Genomic DNA, 25,928 nt, shown 5'->3' with positions numbered 1-25,928 from the left:
AATGTTTGGTCACTAACCTGCAGCAACACGGACCCGCCTGCCAATCCTTGCTCGCAGAGGCAATGGGACGAGCCGCTCTGCCGTCTAGTACGGAATAATCTCGTTGATACGTCAACTAGTACGGCGGAGCGAGCTCGTCTCCTTGCCACTGCGGAGTGGGAGTCGGGTCTGTGGCTACAAGCCCTACCCTCTCCATCCATAGGGACCCTATTGGACAACACCACCTTCAGACTGGCGACTTGTTTGCGCATAGGGACTGTAACAAACGTCCCCCATCACTGCCGTTGTGGTGCCATGGTGGACAAATTTGGACATCATGGACTTTCCTGCGGCAGAAGCGCCGGACGCATACCCAGACACGCCAGCATCAACGACGTCATCCGAAGGGCCTTTGTCAGCGTCAAAGTCCCGGCCATACTCGAGCCCGTCGGTTTGGCTAGGGACGATGGCAAGAGGCCCGACGGTATGACGTTGGTGCCTTGGAAGATGGGACGGCCTCTAGTCTGGGATGCCACATGTGTTGACACCCTCGCGCCGTCCCACCTTCCGGGCACCAGCAGAGATGCTGGTCATGCCGCGTCCATGGCAGAAGACCTCAAACGCCGCAAATATGCCACCCTTGGCAGTAGTTATATTTTTGAGGCGTTTGGGGTCGAAACGCTGGGGCCGTGGGGGCCAAGCGCGCGCCGTATATACAGGGCCTTAGCGGAGCGCCTTATAGATGCCGCAGGAGACCAGAGGGCTGGCCAGTATTTTGCTCAACGCATAAGTATTGCCATACAACGTGGCAATGCGGCCAGCCTTCTGGGCACACTGCCCAATATCGGCAGTGACTTGGGGGACGTTTTTTATTTATAGGCTTTTTATTTTAAGTTTATTTAGTTTAGAGATAGTTTGTATTATTATTTGTAAGCTAATTTAATGTTTTATATTTACTTAATTATTTGTGACCTAAGGTGTTGACAGATCGGTATTATTTTTAAATAACAACAGCATATTATATTTCAGTTGTTTATAATAAAGGTATATTTGCTGAATGTTAGGTATATTAGGTAGAGGTACCTATGTAAATTAAAATCCGTTTGTAGTATCCGTAAATTTAATAAGAATACATTGTTGTAATCATGCCACATTTGAACCCATTTGATTAATTTTACATATGTTTTTATGTTCTTCCTGTGATAATTTTCAATGTCAACGTAATACCTACTAACACATTTGTTTCATTTTCATAATTATTAAACGTTTGATAATATTTATTGTTTCGGTGTGGTTTCTACGTGTCTTCATTTTTAACAAGCTTTTATTAGGTCGACCTGTATGTAACTAACTATGTAATGGAATCTAAGGTAACTAATTTAACCATCTTCCAACGATCATAGCGTCATGAAAATTGGCAGCTGTATGTAGTTCTGATGACAATACAATAATATGGTACTGTCGAACTGATCTGATAATGGAGACAGGAGGTGGCCATAGGAACGTCGACCTGTATGTAACTAACTATGTAATGGAATCTAAGGTAACTAATTTAACCATCTTCCAACGTTCGTAGCGTTATGAAAATTGGCAGCTGTATGTAGTTCTGATGACAATACAATAATATGGTACTTTCGAACTGATCTGATGATGGAGACAGGAGGTGGCCATAGGAACTCTGTGATGAAACAACGCAACCTAATTGTGTTAGGGGTTTTTAGAATTGTCTCGATGAGTATTAGTTGTCTGTCGTGAGAAAAGTACAGTCAGCGATAAAAGCTTGTACCAAAAATGAAATTTTTGCCAAAAACTTATTTTAATACGGCTATTACAATGCAAGCCATCTTTAAGCTAGATTCTTCTCCAGAATCATTTTAGAACTTTCTCTTGTTTTCCACCTTTGATTGAGCAAAACTAACAGAGTCCTCTAAATCATACTTATTCTGTTATATTCTGTATGCACGGTCTCCCAACGCACGCATCCTTATCCTTACCTTATTCACAATGTAATTAATGATTATGTGCTTAGAATACTTGTGATCCTGTGATGAATAGCCTTAAACCCATCCGCACATAGCAACCAAAACAAACCGTCGTAAAAGATTAGATGATATAACGCTGACTTGTCTAGAAAATCGCATTCTCTTCGCCGCTGACAACTCGGCCATCCATCATCATTTATAAAGGCCGTTGCAGATTTATCACTCCAACAATAGCCGTGTAATCCTGACGTGTCACCTGAAGCTAACACTTCTGCTCCCCTTTATGGCCCTAACAACTTAGCGAGGTCTCCGCGGTGACCCAGATCCGAGACAATGAGACAAGCGTGGCTGTGAGATACATGACACGTTTGTGTATTTAATTTGAGTCTTAAGAGTTGAAATGTAACTTGTAAAATTTGTATAGTTGCATGTTGGTTAAGGTAATTGTAGAGTAGAATTGTTTTCTTTGAAGCGTAGCGCAATAATTGAAGATCACATACATACTTATCCGCGTCTCTATCTCAGACGTTGTGATAAACGCTCTTCGAATTTCGAAATCCAGGTCCGCGGTAGCCCCTCAGCAGCAACATTGACCATTGCAAAATGCGAAGCCCCTGGTATCCATCACTAAAAGTGTACCTGTTTGAACCCTGACCTGTGAGGTTTGTGTCGACACTACCTGCAACATTCACCAGCGATGACTAACCCATCACCAAATATTATATTTCGAACACGTAACCTACCGCCTACTGATCGTTAGGTTTCCACATGATTGCGCGTTTCCTAAATGAACATCGATAACTATTTTTGTATGTAAAGTCGCTATCGAATAGGGATGTATTGTCATTGTTTAAATAGAAAAGGATTCTGAAGCCAATGTAAACTCGCTTTAACAGGGAAGATCTCTGAAAATATGTGTTCGAACCCTAATGATCCGATTTGTCTACCCTCCCTTCACTTGCATTAAAAAAGGTCGTTTTCACTAATTTTTTTTTTTCACTTACATTCAAATAGAGTAACCTGATTGAAATAAAATCAACAGGTAACTTCCACCTGCTTTATGCAAAATTGAAGAATGAAGTGCTTTAAACATACTTACTATAAAAGCCTCGTAACAAAAGTAATCTAAGTACTGTCAATCCACACATTCCATTCGCTCATGTGGACTCGCATCAGACGATAATTGATTACAGATCTTGAGCGGTAAATCGCTGTGTTTTTATTCTAAACTTCATAGAAGGCGACACCGGTATCTGGCGACGTCAACTACCGGTGTTACGCCTGACCGCCTAGTGATTCATCTACGACCAAAAACGATAGGAAATGCATGTCGTGTGTGATAAGAATTGGCGTCTCGAGTTTGTAACTGGTACCTAACTATGTTCTCTTCGCGTGGCGTGAGTTGCGGGAGACTTGCGGTTGCGATTGTGTTTGGCTCATGAGAGGGGGTAAAGTGAAATTTGCTCATGTATCTAACTGACCTGGGGTAGACAATTCTTTCTACCACCACATCTTGTACCGATACCGCTGACTCTACAAATTCTACGAAAATACGGGCTAGTGAAAATAGGTACAAAATTAAATTGAACATGAAAACTCATGGAAAACTCTGATAATGTACTGTTGTTGTTGACATTGGATAAATTTAATAAGGTGTTTCCATACAGCCGTTGCTAGGGGATGCGCAAGATAAGTTGCACTCGAAACATAACTTACGTGTAACGTGTGCTGTGTGACATGTGACATTTGAATTAACTTCCATAAAATTTTCATACCTCGGTCTTATATAAAATCGAATCTTAAGGAGTAAACTCCAAAAAACATCATCTTTAATTACGTAAGTAAATAAAACAAACATTACTTGTTTTGTTTATTGATAACACTGCTGTAGAACACTACTACGAGTATAAAGAATAATAAAGTGCCTTGCAAATGTTTAAAGATTCGGGAAAGTGGAAAAGCAATTAAAGTCCCTATATATTATTGACTTATAATACCGGTCAGGCCGCGTAGCCAAGATGCCAATCGCTAACGCTCCGTAGCGATCGAAACGCAACTGTCACTGTCACACTAATGTGGAAGAGTGATAGAGATACATAATGCTTTTCGTTGTCGAAGCGATAGCGATTGTAACCTTGGCTAGCTACCCAGTCACGATAACAACTAGTTCCGCATCCGCTCCCGCTACCGCTTCCGCGTCTGCCGCGTAACGGTGCGATACGATTACGACAGCGATATGCGGTTGCAAGCACGTCAACGACAGTCGGCCGCCGGCACCGCCGCAAACGCTCGTGTTCCACGACCCATATTCATTCATTGTTATTGTTTGTTTACATGGGCGATATTCGTTCGGAATTACCTTTACTAAAGAATCCAGTGTTTGGTAAATAAATAAAGTGTTTTGGATTTTTATATATATGAATAATAACATATTTGGATTATTCATTAAATCAACAAATAATAAGCCCAAGGTGTGATTAATGAAGTGTAGAAAATCACCGATAAGAATATTGATAAGTGCTTAAGTTTTTGTTTTATCGCAATCGTACTGCAGTGCAAAAGACGCAGTTCGTATTCTTTTAAACCATTGTTTATTCGAAGGATATTCTAACATTTCTAACACCATTCAGTTGGTGTGAAAGCGTTTGTTGACAAACACAATCGTAATAGGAATGCGTAAACGAAACCGCAGTTCCTCGGATATAACAATACCTGTTTACTCGATGACGCAAATCATGGGTTCCCAGTCCAAAAGCGCAACGCCTGACAATAGCGACGACGAGAGCGGCGAAGCATTCACCGATGCAGACTTCGGCGACTCTGACGATGAAATCAACGTAGAGTTAGACGTAGTAGAACCTAGCGATAATTCCAAACTTAACGAAACGGTAAATTCTGAGCTGGTAGACATGGAGATCGCACACGGCGCCCGCAACGGCTTCGACGATGCTAAAGTTAACGGGCTTAAGAACGGAGACGCGGAATGTGATGGGATGCCCAGCGCGCGGCGGGACTCACATGGCGATCAGAATCCCTCCATCGTTGGCATTCTCGGCGGCCAGCAGGATCATGTATGTATAGCTTGCCCCTAGTACAACTTCTGCGTCCTCTTGTTTGATAATTTATTCTTAACAGCTCTCAAATCTGACGCTCATCACGAATATCTGCCATCAAAATTTGTCCAGATTCAAAAGTGTTATTGTCAGTAACTGTACAGTGTACACTGCATCGGCAGATAACGAAATAACATTTCAGTTAATCAGTTCAATCCTGACTCACGTTTTTCCACATATCGTCCTCTCCGTTGACTCCGTTTGTCGTCATTATTGTGTCCTGGACACGCTTTTACGCAGCCAATAACCTTTCCGGTTTTCCCATCTGAAAGTTCCGTTGCAAAATCTTAAGTTGATTCACACTTGACTCATTGAGTTGATTCCTTCCGTATACCTAAAGCCCTTTCCCTTTCCTCCACTTGTGTAAACGGTAGTAAAGCAAACAGTAGGTTGTATGGTCAACAAAACCTGCGCAAGGTCGCTGCTATCTTATCAAAATTTCTCTACGTACCTTCCAGAGGCCGCTCTAGTTCTATTAAGTCACTGCTGTTTGCATAACGTGCCCTGTAACTAAGATTTAAAATTCCTTCAATTGTCACTGTGTGTTTTACGTGATCTCTAAATTAGCATCTATGGTTGCGTTAGTTCAGCCGTGGATAATGTAAGGCATATGGCAGTGATACTTGTGCGCGTTGCGGTGAGACCTTGTTCGCGAACTAGGCGGATAAAACATGACATTTCCGGAAACCTTACTGAGTTTAACTGCCAGGACTGTTATCCTTTACGTGAGTGTTACTAAGTTTATTCTAGATTAAGGCCATATTGATTTAAACTGGCCTTTTGGACTAAGTTTTTAGGTTAAATTATCGAAACGAACGCCAGTCTTTGCTCCTATTTTAATGCAAATGATGACCATTTAGAGAGCAGCAAGCCCTAATTTGTGTCATTAAGTTTTCGTTGTTTTACCAAATCCGGCATTAAGAGAGCAATCAACATGAATAATTGTAGGTAACTTTAGTCATACAAGCGCTAAAACACTTGTTCACTTACTCCAGTGTGCCCGTCAACGTAAGTCGGTTTGCACGTGATCGCATACGTTTTTGTGTGAATTGTCTTATGCTGAAGATCCATCTGATGGTGTTTAATAAGTGAAATGTCATCTCCGGAGCTTTTGCTTCGCGTCGTCGGCAGGTTCCTGCTTCTCTATGTGAGTTTTCCATAGCCTTGTTGCTTGTGACCAATTTATCATGTGGCCCCATAAGCGTAACTTTATTGTATGTGTTAATAGCTAATGATGTCATACAAGGGGCTTCCTGTTAATCGGACGAATTGTTAATGCGAAAATATGTAGTCAAAAGTTTTACAATAATAAGTATTCTGCTCTGCGTCGTTTTTATTAACGAAGCTATTGTGAAAATCAGATCTACAAATTTTGGAGACTGATGGGTTTCTCTATATTTGATTGGTTAAATCGGTTTTGACTGTACAACACAAAAATATTCTAAATCATGCGGCGCCGCGGCCATGCCTAACGTATTATTCTTTATTTTAGGTATGTGCCGTCTGTGGTGACCCGATAATGTAAAATATTTGTTTCCGATGAGATCATGAGCTCAAACAAGCGACATAATCGTAGGTATAATACAGTGCTATCGCAGAAATCAATGTTTCTCCGCTCGCGGCGATAAAATGGAATATTACTTCCCATTATATTACCTAGGTAAAGCGGGTGCTTCATTGTCCTTTGTCTCTTTAATTTCCCTTATTTAGGTTCGGTATACTTATGTTCGTGTGGCTAAACCTCGGCTAAACGTAAACTTCCATAAGTTTTATCTCATGCGACGTAGGTACCTATCTTATTTGACTCATAATAAATATAACTTTAAACAAAAAAAGAGCAGACTTCACAAGACAGTACAAAATGTCATCATCATCAGTGTATGATTTTCTTTAGCAGTTCCACTACCAAATGATTGCTTTCCAAGAGCAAATGCAGGAGTTGCTATTAACAATAAACACCGAAATCACTGTAGCTGTGCTGTGTGCATGAAGAGTCCCACCAGGATCCCATGCATTATCAGATCCTAAAGGTTTAGCCTCTCGATTGTAGGTGTGTCATACATGTGTCTGTCTCAGTGTAAACAAACAAGACAAACCCGACATGCTCGCGCCCGACCAAGCGAAGTGACGACAACTCGCCCGCACTCGGGTTACTCGGGTGATTATTATAATTTATGCGCATGCATAAACATTTCACGTCGTACGGCGAGATGGACGCTCCACGCATAACTTAGCTGTCAAAATTCTTGTTTCAATTGGACCACATTTTTTGGTGATATATTATGTCTTTTAAACCAGCAAATGCTTCTCAGGCCGAGGCTGAGATCCTCAGCATAGTCATGACACTTACTTGTAACATTTTAATCAACTTTGGATGCGATTTTTGTGCTTTGTAATAGCTTACTTTCTCATGGGCCATTATTGTTAAAATGAGGATCAGATGCAAGTTCTCTTACAAATCGAGAAACGCTACTATCAGTAATATCTATCTACTTTGGATTGTGTTCTAAATTAAGTATGTATTAGTAATTTCGCAATTCACCGTCTCCGGAATACCAGTAGCGACGCTAACGTGGTAAAAAAATCCGGATTTAATCAATATAAATTTATTTTTTGGTGAGTATCTACTCCTTACGTACTTAGTGTGTATGTAGGTATAAATACAAAGTCCTTATCAACAGTCACATATGATATGTAATAATGAAACCAATTCGTGTATCAGTAACCGTATTGGAATATCGGTGTTAACAACATGACTAACGCGGCATATCGTTCGCGACAGATGGTGTTAACGATGTGCTCTGTATATGGAACAACTTTGTTATGTACTCCGTCTGTTTGTGTGTAAATTAAGAAATTATGTGGCTTTACTCAAAGATGTCTCTAATCTAACTAATACAATAGGGCTTTAGAAGTTTGGAAATGTTGTCGGTGGCCTAAATTAATCAGGTTTTAGTAAAGTGACTAACATATGGCTATAATATCAGGTAAAATCCATAACGATATTAGAAATATCACAAAACATTTGAAGTCCAGTAATCTAATTATACTTACATTCTTACAAATTAGACTTCAAATCTCTCTACTCTTCGAAGTCTATCAGATGGTTTGAAACTCTGTTTATTACTGACTTGTGTGGCTGATCTTTGCCTTTTATACCTAAATAAAAGTTAGCAGCAGACTCATTCGTTCAGACCTTGAATTACAGTGTCCAATGAAGCATTAGTCACACATTTCGATTCGCGACAGCTTGCACAGTGAGAGGAGTGACCTTTTCGTCCTTCGCCAATGTCCAAAATGACGTCATTCTCTGCGCGAACTCGCGACCACGTGGCACGGCTTGACATGTGTGTACCACTCATATTTAGCAATATACTTAACTCACTATAGGATGGACCTTATCTCGTCGCAACAAGGTTTGCGAATGGTCACTTAATTTTGTCGGTGTCGGTACGTACATACATTACAGACCAACCACCAATTCTATTATGTCCTTATGATTTGAAGGATCGTTTAATTTAACAAAACTAATTAGTTTCGTTATTTAGTTATGGTAACCATCACACTCGTATCTAGACACGCGGCAGCGTGTCAAGCCAAGTTCAAGCAAAGGAACTGGCTAGCCAGCGCCAAGTGTAATATTACACGAACCACTTGGTGCCACTTTTGACCCTTCTATAACTCAAAACATATTTAACGTAAACACATAAAACTACGTGTGTCTAATTATATCCATAAGGACATCTAGAAGCCCAAATTTCATGAAGCTAGCTCAAACGGTTATAAAGATATGAAGGTCAAAAAGTCGTAAATTTTAAGACTGACTGACATACCTATAGTACCTAAACCTAACTTACTTCCAGATGACCTAGAAGGATGAAATTTGGAATCCAGCTCAGTTATTGTGTGAAAGCGTAGGAAAAAATCTAAAAATAAAAAAAAGTTATAAAATAGGGGGGGTCCCCATACAAAAAAAACCATTTTTTATTGTGACTGACATATAAGTACCTAAACCTAACCTACTTCCAGATGACCTAGAAGGATGAAATTTGGAATCCAGCTCAGTTATTGTGTGAAAGCGTAGGAAAAAATCTAAAAATAAAAAAAAGTTATAAAATAGGGGGGGTCCCCATACAAAAAAACCATTTTTTATTGTGACTGACATATAAGTACCTAATGTGGTTCGAATGCTTAATTAATGTCATTCGATTCTGGCCTAGCGTCTAATTGCAACTAAACCAAACATTAAGGTGCAAATAGTCATAAAATAAGCAATGCTGTAACTAATTATGGCTCTAATGTCACTTGGTGGCCGCTTAAAAGTTTATAACACAATTGTGCTAGTTTTGCAGTGTTTGGGAATTGACTTTAGAAAATCGTCTCCGATTTTGGCTTTCTGAGTTTCTTGTGTATGATAGGACCGAGTAACGTTCTCGTTCTAAGAATGTAGAGACCCAGGAACTCCAGGAAGCAGATATTTTGTTTTTCCACATCGAAAATTCTTTAGTTATAATAGCTACTCTATTAAAGTTCAGAATAATAAATTGTGGAATATATACAATTTGTACAAACTTTTGTACGCGGTGTCTCAGGAGGTGAGAACTTTTTTTTTATGATTACGGGAATTGTTATTAGATAAAGTCGTGACGGCACGCATTTTTCCACTTGGACCGTCGGTTTCACAATCAGACTCACGCCGTTAGGATAGCTATTGTTTAAACCCAGTACGGGACGTCTCTATCGGGCGAACGCTTCCCGTTGCCCGCATTTCAACGGTTTTCTTTATTTTTTTATCACGCCCCTACACTTTGTCGATTTTCATAAATAATGTAACCAAAGTGCTGCCGCTGCGAATCTTATACACTCACCCAAATAAGTTGTTGTATTTAAACGTCGAAGATTTCATGTCATCCTACTATGTACAACATTTACTTACTTACAGCTCATCAGCGACACGCTAAAATATTTACAGAAATTATTCAATATTCAATTAGTAACATCGACCGTTTTTGGGAAGACATCACAAAACGTACATTTTATTTCATTTCATTGAATCAAGTAATTATTCACCGTGCAACTTTCGCCAGTACCACGCATGTTTTCCGCATTGTACCCAAGTATTACGAATTTTGTTTACAATTCCAATTGTTTTCTAGTCTGCAATAGGCATGATTTCTGTATTTTTAATGGAATGTTAAGACTGTTGTAGACATTGTTTCAAGGAAAGCATCGGTATGTATTCGAGCGGTAAGGTAGCGAGTTCGACTTTTAAACCGGAGGTCGTTGGTTCAACCGAGAAATACGAGTCCTGCGACGAATAGATCGTCAGGAAACTGTACTAATACAACAAGGACTGACTTGAAGCTCCATCTGAGTTTCGTAAAAAAATGTACCTGATATTTATTTATTTATTTTAAACTTTATTGCACATACAAAAAGTACAACAGGCGGACTTAATGCCGGTATAGGCATTCTCTACCAGTCAACCATAGGGCGAAACAGAAAAGCGTCCATGTGGGTGCAGTGAGAAATAAACAGAAAAAAAAAATGTAACTTTTGAGCGAAGTAAAATATCAACATTCTAAATACCTACTATATACATATAATTATGTTATACCTTATGACTAAGAGTACACTAAATACATATACATATATACAAATACATATAATTGCACATGCGTTAAGGGTTATCTACCTACTAATTCCTACTGTGCCTGCCTTAGCAGGTGGTTATAAAGCAAACGTTTGAAAGTTAACTTGCTTGGAGCCTGTCTGATCGTCAGAGGGAGCGAATTCCAGAGGCGGATTGCTTGTACGGTGAAGGAAGAAGAGAGAAAACCACTATGGTGAGGAAATACCGAAAGTTTAAGAGAGCGGGAGGAACGTAGTTCACAATACACAGATATCTAATTCTTCGGATTTCAGAACTGCATAGCCTACTGTAATCTGTTAGGGGAACTTCAACTTTAGCAGACATAAGTTAAGTAGTTCCTGTACCTAATTGACTGTAGTTATTAGCAAGCAGGCGTTCGTTTTATGGGCGTGAGTCAGCCTCCCGTCTAGCCCGTCGCCCGTCGAGGGGGTTGCCCCAGCCGTGCCCGAGCCTGTCCTGTATTGACGCAGACACTCCTTAACCTATGCTCGCCGCATTTTATGGATGTTGTAATTCAGTCGTATCACTTACTATGCCGTTAATGTGCTTGTCTACTTTAGGGTAATGAAATAGTAATACCTTTCCATTCTTTTTGATCATTAATTGACCAAATTGTATGATTTAGGAATTGGACGCTGGGAATACTGGGATGGCTGATGGTCATGTATTAAAGCATCGCGTTCCCTTAATAGCCTGTACTTTATTTTAAGTTCTTTAAGTTTACACTGCGATTTAATATATTAGCAGTCAGTCTAAGGTTATTATAGTTATATGCAAAAGGCCATTTCGAGGTCGATCGAAATGCATCGTGATTTTGTTTGAAATGTCAAAGTCTCAGAATAATTACTTAAATGCCATGCACCTAATCGCCTAATCTTGACGAAACCCGAGAAGTGGTTCACCGATCATCGTCACGTGTGTCGTCACGTAATCCTGTTTCTTTATTCTCTGTCTCAACTCAACCCAACCCAATATGTCTGAGCTGTAACCCAACTCGCAAGTTTGGCAACAACTCTTTGAAACAAGAACCCCCTAAATCAGCCAGAACACCGAGCATTTAACCTAATTGTCAATGTCGCGTAGATCGGCCATCGCCGGAACGGATCGTGTTGCATTGTCTAAAAAAATTCAATGACGTGACGCCTTTTGCTAATATACATAATTATTATTTATAGCTAGTCTTTTTAGTAAGTAACTCAGCGTTATTTGACTACGGTTTTCCTCATTGCTAATTTATGTTACTTACGACACTTGCTTACACGTTATATATGGTATTACCTATTCAATAAGATGGAATAATCGACGGATGTCTGAGCTCGAGAAGTGTCTTTAGTATGTTACACTTCACAGAACAAGATACGAGTATAACCATATTTAGATACGTACCTATTATTGTCGGCGTTATATTGCAGTAGCGCGTAGTATTTTTTAATATCCTTATTTTGTTATATCACTGATCTCATCACTGCGTAACTGTGCAAACAATCCTACCACGGTTGTCTACTTTCCCAAAAAACATATTGCCATCTGAAAATAACATAGTGTTCACTTGGACAGATCAGATCCATATAACTCGTTGACTACATTGCTAAAGATCGCGGTCATCTTGAAGTTATATTAGGAAAGAAGTTAAATTATTTCTCCAATAAATTCCACTCCAACAAGTCCTCGATTTTCTTCAGATATTTATGTGGTTTTCCTTCTGTTTCAGGCGGAGCAACGGCTAGCGGCGCGGCGGGCGGCGCGGGCGGAGGCGCGCGAGATCCGCATGCGCGAGTTGGAGCGCCAGCAGCGGGAGCAGGAGGACCATGCTGACAAGGCCTACGACATGTATGCCGGTACGTAGCCGTTACTCTTGCCAATAGTTTACTTACGCTTAAATACGTATACACACGCGGACACCAAGCAAATATATACCGTGTTTGCGGTATCATCATCAGCGCGTTGCAGTCCACTGCTGGACATAGGCCTCTTCCAAGGTACGCCACAGAGCCCGGTCTGCCGTTTTATGCATCCAGTCGCTGTCGGCCCTCCTGTGTTCATCCCGATATCTGGCCATAGTACGTCCCGCGCTATGTTTGCCCAGACGCGGTATCCACTCCAGAACACGCTTACACTGTTTTCAGTAGATCAGGCTAAATCACCTTGCAGATGTGACCACGTCCACTTACTGGGCAGTGAAACGACAAAGAACAGAATCAGACAAGCTTTTAGGAAGCTGCAGGCTTGTTATTGACGTTAAAGTCTCTATAACTTCATAGCCATCATATCACAGTAATGATGATATTTAGCTTGATAGATTTTTCGGCATTCGCTGAACGCTGAACGAACGCTGTCTACTTAAAGATTCTTAGTTAAGAATTTGTCTGTATTTTGCAGAGACGGTGGGGCGGCGCACGGGCACCCGGCTGACGGGGCTCAGCCCCGCGGCGCTGCACTCGCCGCGGCGGAGCTCCGAGGACTCGGCCGACGACACCTTCAACGTCAAGGACCTTAGGGTGAGGCCTGCAAACTTTTTAGAGTTGTAGCCATATCTCGGTTGAAGGGCGAAGAAAATAAGCGACGTTTACTTTATTGCCTACTTAACATTGTAAATGGCACAGACTTAAACTAGAAATGCAATATTGGTAGCTGCGATTCGCGCATGAGATCCCGGGAATGGGTCTGAGAAAAACAAGAGGATGTCCTTTGTGGCGCGGGAGCTTAGGGAGCATCCGGAGACTCCGCTGTTACTTTCTCGAACTTCCGACTTCCTGGCACTCGTTTATATGCTCTTTATGATGCGTTTCTATAGTCCGTGTTTTTTAGCATTAGAAAGAACTTGGCAGAAGTAAGCTTGTGGTTCCAAATCCGGCACTTTTAGCGGTAACAATTTGAAGTAAATTATATGTATTGACCATGCTACATTAGATAATTCAATAATTATCAACAATTAAAGAGCCTGATATAAACTGCACGCGTGCTTCTGTGGAGTTCTTTCTAATGCTAAAAAAAACGAACTATATTTCTAAGCGTTTTTTAGGGTCGTTATTTGAACGTTTATGTTTCTTGAACGATTCCAGGGGGAGTTGAAAGAGGTAGAAGAAAAATTTCGCAAGGCGATGATCTTAAATGCGCAGCTCGACAACGACAAAGCGGCGCTCGGTTACCAGCTCGAATTACTAAAAGACCGCATCGAGGAGCTACATGAGGAATACGCACAATTACAGGTAAAAACTTAAGAATCGGCTGATGGTTATCTTTGAGGTTTTTCAATTTAATTGCTTACACCATCCCACTAATTCGGGGTTAACCGGTGAAACCCGAAGTCACCACGGTCACCGGTACAATTTGATATTAGGGTAACGGTTTAACGGGTCAACTTCGGGTCAGGGGGATCGGGCCTTTAATCGCTTACGTGTTTGACAAAGTCGAATACCAACGAAATCTATATTCAAGTTTTCATTATTTGGTGCATCATCTATGAAAAGGGACCTCATTGTCGATGGCGCATACGCTGCACATCGTTGCGCGGCGTCGTACTTATATCGGAGCATCGTTAATAATGGCGTAAGCGCCATCGACAATAAGGTGCCTTTTCATAGATAACGTCACATTTTATTACGGAGACAATAATAATGTACACTTTATTGATCCGCAGCGGGAGCACAAGGAGAAATGCTCGGCCCACGAGCGTCTAAAACGCGAGCACTTGTCGCTGGAGCGCGAGCTGGGCGCGGCGCGCGGCGCCGTGCGCGCGCGCGACCTGGCCGCCGCCGCCGCCGGCCGCGCCTTCGTGGACGCCGCGCCCGCGCCCGCCGACGGGGAGGACAGGCCCGAGCCCAAGCTGGCGCTAGTGTCGCACCAGAATGAGCAGCTGCTCAACGACGCCGGCGAGGGAACGCTAGGTGACACTTGTAGTAGTCGAATTGAGTCTTGTGGCCGATCTTTACAGTGGAGCCGACTTCGGTAGAGATCACCGGGATCTAGCCGAGGTTACGATCGCTATCGCTTCGACTACGTAAAACTTTGTCTCTCTATCTCTCTTCCGTATTAGTGCGAAAGTGACGGTTGCGTTTCGATTGCTCCGGAGGGTTACGTAAACATTGTTGGCTTTGGAAAAGTTATAATTGTAATTTTGTACGAAGACGTCAATCTGTTAGCGCTTTGGTTGTCGCTCCAAAAGTTCAAATAATGGTTGGATTAATTAAATGGATTATTAATATATAACATGTACGTTTCAGATGTCCGGTTGCAAAAGCTGCTCAGCTCGAAGCAGTCTCTGGAGGGTGAGGTGCGGCGCCTCAAGCTGCAGCTCAACGAGGAGCGCCACAACGGCGTCGCGCGCGCTCACGACCAGGACCTCGAATCAGAATGTGAGTGCCACTTTAGACCTGACGGTTAGAGCTCTTTCCCACTAACATACAGGTTTATGTGGGTACGACTTTTTTACAGGATCCCGTTTTAGCAGTATAGGTGCAAATATACGAAGAGTAACTTACACGATGATTCTGTTTGCGGGATCCTGCAAGCATACTACAGAAAACTGGATCCTATAATAACAAAAACTGGACGTCAGTGGGAAACAGCTCTTAGTGTACACTCGACGCCGACGCCACCAACAAATGGCGGCCTGCGAGCTTCCGCGTTCGTGGTTGGAGCGGGCGGGTCGCGGCCGAGGCATAATAACTCTTGTGAAATGGCCGCGCTGAGCATCCGCACGAAATAACCATTGGATCAGTTGACTGACGGGTGGCAAAGATGGTAACCGGCTCGTTTAGGGACTCCATCTGTTATAAATTTAAGGAGTGTCTATGATATATACAAATATTTCATGGTGTATTTCAGTGGAGGCCCTCCGCAAGTCAAACGCGGAAGCGAAAGCGCGAGCGGCGCGCGCCGAGGCGGAGGCGGCGCTGCAGGCCGCCGCCGCCACGCGCCTCGGGGCGCAGCTACAGCGGCTCAAGGCGCAGGCCGACGCCAGGGACGATGCCGAGGAGCAGCTCAAGCAGGAGCGCCGCAAGCTGCAGAGGGAGGTCCGTATTATAAACTAGGGATGAACTAACTGTGGCCTTACCAGCCCTTCAAGGCTAATCTAGACGGCGTGCGAACTCGCATGCGGTTTTAGTTACATTGCGGACTGTTGCTTACGTTCAATTCAACCGACCGATCAAAACCAGCAATGTAATGATACTCACTTGCGAATTCTCGCATCGTCTAAATAAGCCGTTATAAGGAAAGGAAGCAGGGGAGCCATACAATCTGACATTCTGACTAGCCGACGAAACGCAAAAGCGTACTTGATAGATAAACAGAGGTAGCGTCTCTAAAGTTTTCTTGACCCGCCTGCCTCATAAAGTCATTAATGTCTTTGGTTCGACCAAAGACATACTCTAGTATTTCCGAGCAATGAAAATGTCGTAGATTTAATTACAACATTTACAACATCATTTGACCGATGTAACAAAAAAACCAGGTAATGGTAAACACGCTGTGCTATAACTTTGATATGTTTTCAGGAAGTCGTTGACTTCTGGGCCGTTATCAATAATGGCGATAGTTAACGGTACGGTGCATTCATGAGTGCCCCTAATATAACCTATACTCGACTGTTGTTTCGCATGGTACAGTCGCCATCGGATATATCGGATCAGCCGAGGCATTCAAAATTATTTGAACACGCACTCTAACGCCTTGACAATAAAGGCGACTTTAAGCAGTTGTGAGCATCTTGGAAACTCCGGATATATCTGATAACACGGACGAACGAAATCCTTTAAAAATTTCGCCTATAATGAAAAAAGTAATACTTAAAAACTATTAACTATGTCCGCGTAACTCATTCAGCGATGGACTGTACCTTAAAGTCGAGTAGAAGTTAATATAATTCAGAGTGTTGTGAAACACTAAATGATTTTATATCCACTAAGTTGTATATAATTAAACCCAGCTACTGTACCTAATTTTCGCATGATGTAATTTACCCTGACATAATTATTAAACTCTACTCTTTAACTACGTGATGACCCGTTTATGTTAAAATACCTTAAAATAGTTACGAAAATAAAACATTTACAGGCTTCATAGTTGTGTGTCGCAAGTCCTTTATGTAGTCATAAATTAAATTAGTTTAAATATTATAAACTGAATAATTGTAAATATTAAATTTGTAGGTATACATCTAAAAAATCCTCGTTCATTGCTCTTGATCGTGACTAAATTCTAGTACAAACAGCAACACACTTAGACATTTTTTCATAAACTTTTGCCTATACCTCGTTTTTTTTAGCATTAGAAATAAGGTAAACAATCTTGATGTGTCTTTTAATTGAAAAACACATTTTTAAAATAAGTTACGGCAAATATGTAACAATTATGAATCTAATACGATCATTTATATTGTTCTACTTTCATAAGTAATCGTTTTTAGTTTTTAAAAAGCGTTTTTCAATTAAAATACATGTCAAGATCGCTTACCTTCTTGCAAGTTCTTTCTAATGCTAAAAAAAACGAACTATAGCTATGCCAAAGAAACTTTAAGTGTGTTGCTGTTATATTTTCATTTACTAAAACATATTTTTTTATTTACACCAGCCACATATTTTTGAGCTAAAACAATACTCATATAGCAACAACTAAACTATTCACTTCATAATTGCAGGCCCGCGAAGCGCTAAACCGAGTAGAAGAGTTGGAGACGGAGAACAGCCACCTCACCAAGCGGCTCGACAAGCTCAAGAACGCCAAGTCCGCGCTGCTCAAGGAGCTGTGACCCGGTCCAATACCGACCTTAACCTGAACACATACGGTCCACTTTACAATGGAGTTCAGCCGTGGCTTCGCCTGAGCCTGTGTCTTCGAATATGAACCTTGCTGCGGCCGCGGAAAGTTTAAATTACAATAAACCAAGCTGGAATTATGACTCATGCCCGGCACTGTGCAATGTATCAATACCAATCTTAACCCAACGACGTAAAGTATAAATTGTAATGAACTCGTGCCCATGCCGCAAATTCTAAATTTGAAAGAATCAATCATATGGTCTTGCGTCTCTGTGCTCAGGTAACATGAATCCAACCTTAACGCCTGGACGCAAGGTCTATATTTAAGTAATCGTATACTTCGAACTGCTTTAAAGTAATATAAACCGTGATGCATACAGTTAAGGTATAAAATGACATGATTTTTCTGTAGTGCAACGACGGTTATTTAACTTTGTAGTGCGGTTTAAGTTATTTTTTTGCATAATGGAATCTGTCACAGAAAGACTATGACTCATTAACTGTCGTAGCTTAAAACCAATGCTTTTTATAAAATATCAGCACAGAATTTCGGGCACCTGTATCTTATACCAATCAACATAATAGCCATGTAGTATAGTGTAGGTAAACGCTGAACCTTTAGCGAGATGACACTGACATTACCAGAACCATAAATAAACCATTTAGTAGACGGCCATCCAAAGCACGTACGTAATCTTATTGACACTCATATAGATTAAAAATAAGTACTTTTGCCATCTTTATATGTGTTGCGTCTGTAAGATTACTCTAGATTCCGATTCACGAAAGCTGGCACGAATTTAATGAACGAAACTCTCATTGTATGACTGACACCTGTATCGGTGTACAGTCAGAACCACCATTTTAATGGTTGATGCGATACTCACATAGATATTTCCATTCACTCATTCATTCCATTCGTGACAGCTCTTGTGAATCGACCTATAGGCGTTGGTGCTCTAATGAGGGACGCGCAGTTGAAGATGGTTTATCTCTAAGATGGTTTCGGAAATGAAAGTCCATATGAACAAGCCGTGACATGTTATACACCCAAATAATTTGGTTGTGTTAAGAAACATTTAATAATTCTAATTTGTAAATTGCTTGATAAATGTTAATTTTTGTAAAAATAATCATGTGTATAATTAATAATTTGTTTTAATGATAATTATTTATTCCTAATGCATTGAATTATGTTCGTATTTTTCTGTATATTTCTATTTTATTTTAGAATAATGATAGCTTGCCGATATTTCGCTTCGCGTAACTAATACTAAAATATTTTATTACTTGCCATTCGGTATCACAAATTTGTTTTATTTTGCAATAAAATGGGTAATTTAAGAGTTCGAATGAAAGAGTGGGAAGGTCACATAGTTAATAAAGGGGGTAAGAGATACCCAATAGGAAAAATTGGACACATACATGCATTTACCATTTTTGGGATTATATAATAGTTTGGCTAGCCACTACTTCGATGACAGTTGGAGCAAAGTAAATTAAAGTCATCCCTCTTTATTTTTTATAGTACTAGTATTAGCATAAGACAGTATGATTCCCTAGCTGATTCTTAAGAGAGAGAAATGGGGCATTCCAGATAACTGTGTAACATGACGCTATTTTTTAAAACTTCTGATAAAGCTAAGAAGCCGATATTTGGCATGATAACTTTGCTTTAAATTTTTACGGCATATGATACAGATTTCTGCAGGTTTAGGTACTGTGCTACATGAAATAGTAGAAATTAAATAAAATGGAACAAATAATCCATACAAAATTATTGCCCTGTTAAAGCATTTTACGTCAAAATGTGATAGTTACGAAGAAAGTGGCGCCCTCATTTAATTTCTACTCTTTCATGTCCCACGAAGCTGCCATACGCGTCATGTCTCCTACAAAGTAGACCTTTTTTGTGGAATGCCCCAAATGGCTAGCTAAACTATAATCACTCGGCAAGTTCTAAATTGTAAACTATCTGCATATGGATGGATATGGAGGAAACTGTCATGTGCCGATCCCCGATATTAATTCTGTGATATTAATTGGTTGATTATGAATGTATAAAACGATTGCTCAAAACGGTATCCCACGTGATGTGATAGCAGATTGAATTTAAACGTCCACCGAGCGCGGCTCGCGGTTATGAGATTACATACATATTGGATAGTTACCAAACCCTACTCTTACTAATTTACAGAGATTACTGAATAATAAAGACTGTTTATCCTCTATAACTTACTTTCCCTGAGAAATAACAAGTTATAAATCCCCATTTAGATTGTTCTAGAATTTGCAAGCAATTTTCGTTGCTATATTTGAATGGTTGTCAAATCGTTCGTTGGCGTGAAATCTTGTCAGCAATGTATCGAATATTACATGCAATTTCATGAACCGTCTTCATAGGGCTTTTTGTGTCAAATTGTAGAGACCTCGTCTGTCACCTTATGGCCTAAATCTAAAACTTGACATTGACACTTCACGCCAATAAGCATGCAAGTACTGCCGCCTACAGTTCACATATACAGAGATTAACAGTTTTTATTATTTCCTCGTCTCAACTAATGTCATGAATGAATTTAATATGTAACGAGATGAATGTTCGCGGATGTTCTATATATATTTTGATGGGTAGAGCAATGTGGGCGATTATGGACCTTGTTGTACATGTAATATAGTTGTAATTCGATAGTCATGCTCACGTAACTTAACCGTGCCATCGAGCACCAAATTAATGTATTAGAATACAATTTGATGTGGTAGTTCTCCGTAGTAACCAATTCATGTTGCGGTTAGGCCGCGTACACACTGTAGTTTATTCAAAAATAAAGATTCATTGCTGTAAGATGTGTCAAATTCGTGCTTCAAATTTTGACAGCTGATGTAGATGGCGCTGTACGACTCGGAACATTATGCGGTAACACTGGTTGTCAAAAGTTGACCTTTTACCAGTGACCACAAAACATGGCGCCGTACAGCGCCATCTTTAGCTGTCAAACTCAAGGGCACGATTTTTTCTTAGAGTTTACTCCTCTTCTAAATACAAGTAAAATGCAGTGTGCCCGCGGTTTTAGTGATATGCTTGTCAGATGTTTTTATATACGGTTGAATGGTTCGAATGAAGTATAATGACGGATCGTTTCGGCCCCGTAGAGGTAGAATTTTATACGCCACAAATATAACTGCACCTGCATTTAGAGACTAGTGCATTTGCAAGGTGTAAATCAGGAGTTCTCAACCACCAATTACGTAATACCAAAGGGGGAGTTTTTCTTGATTTTGCAACATTAAAAGGAGGCTTGGCAAAAAAGGTTGGGGACCCCTGGTGCAAAGTATTTAACCGTTATGAAGTCTTGTATTAAGCGCTGGATTCGCAATTATTTTTTCTATCCATCCTTTTAACCGATTTTGTTCTTTAAATGTTGTCTGCTAGAGCTGTAAACGATAATGAGACTTAATTTAATGATGTTAAAGTTGCATTTCGAGAGTGACCTGGGCACGCCTAAGGCAGTCGTTGAAATTGAGACTGTAACTTCGTAACGTTAAGGTTCATTATTGCTTATATTGAAAATTAGCATGCAATATTACAGGAATAAATCACCCTCAATAATTTGTAAGTAGGAATATCAGTTGTAAGACCCCACATCGACGCGAAACTATTACATTTTAATTATAATCCCTAATAAATGGTTAGTTAGGCGTCGGTTTGAGGCCTAGTGAACGATGTATGTATTTTGGTGCTGCATTACTAATTTATTTTGTTTTAACTAGGACTGACATGAAGCGAGACTTGACTTAATAATGTATAAATTTGGATACTTTGAATAAACTTCGCTCTGATATCGTAGTTTCATTGTTAAACCGTGGCCGCGGCGCCCTGTGCGTCGCGGACAGTAAATAGGGGCGCGGTGAGGCAATCCTGTTCGCAATGTTACCTATTCCGAATAGCCTAGCTAGATTCCCTAACCGCCTAGATTAAATATTGCAAAGTTGAAAATGCGCCGCGGGCTGAAGATTGGGAACCCTTGGACTAAATGGTATTCAGGGTATAAATATTCAAGTCCAGAAAAAAACTCAATAAAACATCTTACCAATTTATTTATTCAAGTAATTATAGTATGATGAAATAAACTGATTATTTACAGAGTAATGGTGCACAAATAACATGAAATTAACAAACTTACAACTAGCACAAAACATTATCACTTTCTACTGTGGTTGAACTTATATGTTTAAAGAGAAAAGACTTTAGAATCAAGAATTTTAAGAAACATCTCACTACTTAGGGTGATATTTCACCTGTCCAATGTATATTTGCATATCACATCTTGCTTAGTAAGAGAGTGAGGCGCAATACACATTGGACCGAGATATTGCACAGGTGGAATACCAACCTTATGTATATGTAAAACACTGCACACAATAAGAAATAAAACTGGAAATGGAAATAACAGAAGTTACAAGTTTATAAAATGTACTTTAGAAAAGTGTACCAAAATAAAATCTTAGAACACATTTAGAGTAGTTGTTAAGTTATCTCTAAGCATGATATTGATATTTACAGTGACACAATGTATAAGTACTTATACAGTCATAACATAATAGTATTAAAAGAGGAAGATACGGCACGCTGCAAACTGACTCACAATAATTATATATAATGCGTCACTTCACAACGTGACTATCTCGTAGACTACAGAGGTTCTACATATTTCCTGGAACGCTCCGCGTAACTTGCTTTTGGATTTTGAACCTATTGTACATACTCAGAAAGATGCAATTAGTTTTCTATGCACTAACAAGAAACACACTAACCAGAAGTATGTCTTATCTCTTTGTAATACGGTTTATAAATGATCAGTTAATTGTTACAGGGACACCATAGGTTTAAAAGGACTAGCTCAAGATTTGAATAGACATTTCGCGCCAGCTCTTTACAAAACAAACATTAGTAAAACATTAAAACATGTATTTACTTAAAACATTACCTATGAATGTGGCTAGTATATTTATGTTGTGTTGTGGGCCCTGTGGTTCATCTGTAGTAAAACCTGAGCAACATCAGTCATCATGTGGTAAGTAGTCTATATAAGCAGTACAGAATGATTGATTTATAAAAAAAAAAATATTTTAACTTTATACTACATTTCTCATGACTGCCTATTTCAATAATTACTTTTTATCATTTGTTATAGGCTTAGGATATGAATTCCTGCTTATCTGCCTTGGCATTACTAAACAATCTTTTGAGTATTAAATTAAATTGAACCAATATTTTGGGGATGCTTTATTCATAAGAAAATACCTGCATCTATCAACTGAAAAGACATCATTAGAGACAATAATCATCAACATCATATTTTCCTTGTTTCTTTTTGAATTTTAGTGAATACCTATAAATTTCATAGATATTTTGTAAATATTTTTTTTTGTCAGGTGTAAATGCTGTTTACCAAGTTATGTGTGTGGATGTATGTACTTATAGGCTTTTACAAAGGGCAAAAGTCAGTGCATTTCATGTCTAAAGTTTTGATCCTAAATCCTAATAGTGCACATACTTCATCCTCTATTAACACTTTGGATTATCCCACACAATCTTAAATTGAGATTGGGAACCTCCATAATTACTAAATAAATTCAGATTATGAATATTGTTTAAAGAGAAAAACCCTTAAGGCTTGGCCACACACAGAGCGCGACGCAGCGCCGCGTCCACGCCGCGAGACCGCGGCACGTGCTAACAGGTTACCGACGTCAAACAGACTGCGTCCCGCCGGTATCACGCCCCGCTTCTGTCGCGCCCCGCGCCGCGCGGCCCCTTGCGTCCGCGCGGCGCGTGCGCAGCGCTGCGCCGACCGAACGCGGCGGCCCGCCGCGTCGCGCAAGGTCACATCCAGGGATGCCAACTTAGTGGTTTTACCACTAAATTTAGGGGGAAATAAACCAATTAGGGGTTTTTTTAGGGGCTAAATATTTTTAGTGGTTTTTTTAGGGTTTTTTTTTAGAGTAGAAAAGTGCGGCAAATTTGAAAAAATGTAGGCGCGAAGGGATATCGTCTCATAGAAAATTTGAATTTCGCGCCGTTTTCTACTGACAAGATTTTCTTGACCATCTATGTATAACTTTCATATGTATGATCATTAAAATGTCGAACCGGTTGAAAATCATAATAATGTTCTAAATTTGGAAAATCTATAATAATTTCTTTTATTTTTTATTTAGTGGCTTTTCCAAAATAATAGTACAGTTTTAGGGGTTTTTAAGTTGAGCTCAGGGGTAAAAAAAAATTGGAGTTGGCAACCCTGGTCACATCAGTAGGATCGGACGTTAGGCAGCGAGCGGTGCGCCGCGTTCCCGCGCGGCCGCGCCGCGTTCACGCGCGCGATGAGGGCATGTTGAGAGCGTGAGGCCGGCGCGATCGGCGCGCGCCCCGTTTGACCAGGCATCGCGTCGGCATCACGCGGCGCGGACGCGGCGCTGCGTCGCGCTCTGTGTGTGGCCAAGCCTTTACAACCAGTTGAGAGTAACGGATGAGCCATGAAAAAATAAGAAAAACACTGCTCTATACAATATTTTCAAAAAAACTTGAAAAATTTATTTAGTAACCATACAAATCAGAATCCTAATATAAAATTGCGCGGGATGGCAATTACTGTATAAAATATCAGACCTAAAAACACTTCCATATTATGCTTGGACCGGCCTATGTGGCATGTTGGTTGGGCGTGAGGTTGCCGTGCTCCGGGCTGTGTTTCTGCTTTTTCCGTTTCTTCTCCTTTTTCCTCTTCTTGCGTTCCTTGGCGTCGTCATCATGACGCTTCTGCTTTTTGTGCTTCTTTTCGTATGTGTCTGGGTTGGAGGAGTCTGGAAAGTATGTTATTTTGTATTAGCTATATTAAGTAATAAATGAGATGAAATACCACAAATTAGAACTCTGTCATTATAGAAATATGAATGGTATAAGTGGCCCTTAGGGCCCCCCCACATCTGGCGTCTTTCGAGCGTCGGCGTCTACAATTCTATGGCCGACGTCGACGCAACGTCGACGCAGCGTCGACGCAACAGCGCAGCGACGTCATTTTCCATAGCGCTGGACCGACGCCGACAGACGCCGACGCTCGAAAGACGCCAGATGTGGGGGGGCCCTTAATGTTGCATTGGTTTGGATGCAGGCAACAAAGGTGTTTATGGACTTCCCAAATGTGTTTGACCTCATATGCTTAGACACAGACATTTTCATAGGAACTAATTTTGACAGGCCACATATGAAGGGTTAACTATTAAACATAAAGAACAAGGATTGGTTCAAAAGTAATTAAATTAATCATTTAAAAAAAATAACTATGGGCTGAAACCACATACCTTGCAATGGAGTATCTTGACCAGGCGGCGCCCCATCCTTATGTTTATGTTTCTTGTGTTTGCTCTTATGCCTCTTTGGTGGAGTGGAGCTAACATAGCGGTACTGTTCTGGCAAAGGTCCAGGATGCAGTCGGAATCCTGCCAACTGTGCACTTGTAAGGGGCAACAGCTCCTTGCCACCTATAGGCCTCTTGGCTATTACAGAGCCCAGGGTACTGTTGTCTTCTTGCCCCGGCCCATCTACAATACCTGGTAGATTTGGTAAAAAGGAGGATAAAGATTCTTTGAGCTTCTTTCCATTAAATTTACTATATGAATGCTCAAGACCATAATATGCCATTAGGTTTGTAGCTCCAGTGAGTTCACATTCTCCTGCAACGAAATGCATGTTTTGTAAATTAAATTTTATATCTTTTAATTAAACGGGTAGGTACTTTGAAAAATGAAAACACTGCAATACGCATTAAAGAAACTCTTTAATTTAACTTGATAATGTCTTACCAGGCGGTTCTTTCATCAAATAAAAAGGTCCACTGTGTACGATAGAAGGATTTTTGCCGAGTTGAATGGTAGTCTTGAGGGTGCCAGAGGAGTCCTGCCGAGAGACCACGGGCGACCTACCGCCCCTCGGCGAGGACTTTGGCGAGTATGGTTCCACCTTTCTAAACTGATCAGACATCATCTTGCATTATCATTATCCCCTAACAAACATAAAATTAAGATATATACTAAATTATATTAAAAATCACCACTATACACCCTTCTCTTCACCAGTTTTTTGACAAATCTGCAAAATGCAAATGTGCCACAGATAGGACACAATAGACACAAAATTAGAGCATCAAGCAACTAGTGTTGTAAATCTGGTATCTTAAAATTGGTTTCATTTTTAAATTGCGTTTATTAATTATGAAGAAAATCAATAGTTTTATTTTTATTACAAAAATATATTAATAATTAATGAAACTATTATATTACACATGCAATATATTTAAAAAAATTATACTTTAAAATTGTCTATGGTTAAAACCACGTGTTTGAAGTTCCTTTGTGTAGCCTCCCATTTCATAAAAAAGTTAAA

At 40.2% G+C, this 25,928-nt stretch overlaps 3 protein-coding genes across 6 annotated transcripts in view; 2 read left to right on the top strand and 1 right to left on the bottom strand.

The window, feature by feature from the left end:
- Positions 1-21,325, top strand: part of LOC134664945 (leucine-rich repeat flightless-interacting protein 2) — a 41,665-nt gene extending 20,340 nt beyond the window's left edge. For 2 of the 4 annotated variants that reach the window (XM_063521674.1, XM_063521673.1), the window contains 7 exons: positions 12,439-12,565; positions 13,107-13,225; positions 13,790-13,936; positions 14,368-14,614; positions 14,951-15,082; positions 15,555-15,742; positions 17,368-21,325. In XM_063521674.1, the coding sequence (XP_063377744.1) occupies positions 12,439-12,565; positions 13,107-13,225; positions 13,790-13,936; positions 14,368-14,614; positions 14,951-15,082; positions 15,555-15,742; positions 17,368-17,478 (1,071 nt within the window). In that variant the 3' untranslated portion in view covers positions 17,479-21,325. Of the gene's footprint in view, positions 1-4,370; positions 5,033-5,486; positions 5,800-12,438; positions 12,566-13,106; positions 13,226-13,789; positions 13,937-14,367; positions 14,615-14,950; positions 15,083-15,554; positions 15,743-17,367 lie in introns of those variants that run through there. The other 2 variants (XM_063521672.1, XM_063521675.1) reach the window with 2 other exon arrangements.
- A 323-nt stretch (positions 21,326-21,648) lies between these two features.
- The window catches only part of LOC134664943 (thioredoxin reductase 1, mitochondrial), a 55,377-nt gene continuing 51,097 nt past the window's right edge, over positions 21,649-25,928 (top strand). Inside the window, exon 1 of the mRNA XM_063521665.1 lies at positions 21,649-22,560. Coding sequence (XP_063377735.1) covers positions 22,452-22,560 — 109 coding nt within the window. The 5' untranslated portion in view covers positions 21,649-22,451. The remainder of the gene's footprint in view (positions 22,561-25,928) is intronic.
- Positions 24,007-25,644, bottom strand: LOC134664941 (mediator of RNA polymerase II transcription subunit 19). Its single transcript, XM_063521661.1, has 3 exons — positions 25,349-25,644; positions 24,848-25,219; positions 24,007-24,349 (listed from the first exon to the last, which is right to left on the bottom strand). Exons 1-3 carry the CDS (start codon positions 25,527-25,529, stop codon positions 24,189-24,191), a joined length of 714 nt encoding a protein of 237 aa, XP_063377731.1. The 5' UTR covers positions 25,530-25,644; the 3' UTR covers positions 24,007-24,188.

The sequence above is a fragment of the Cydia fagiglandana genome, chromosome 6 (assembly GCF_963556715.1).
Source record: "Cydia fagiglandana chromosome 6, ilCydFagi1.1, whole genome shotgun sequence".
NCBI lineage: Eukaryota > Metazoa > Arthropoda > Insecta > Lepidoptera > Tortricidae > Cydia > Cydia fagiglandana.
This window is presented reverse-complemented; position numbering and strand designations above follow the sequence as displayed.

What these genes read in the sequence shown, in the direction of transcription:
- LOC134664941 (XM_063521661.1), bottom strand. Translation starts at nt 25,529, where the DNA reads ATGATGTCTGATCAGTTTAGAAAGGTGGAACCATACTCGCCAAAGTCC. An exon ending in TTTGATGAAAGAACCGCCTG is followed by an intron (nt 25,220 to 25,348) that starts GTAAGACATTAT and finishes ATTTCGTTGCAG; the next exon opens with GAGAATGTGAACTCACTGGA. An exon ending in TCAAGATACTCCATTGCAAG is followed by an intron (nt 24,350 to 24,847) that starts GTATGTGGTTTC and finishes CATACTTTCCAG; the next exon opens with ACTCCTCCAACCCAGACACA.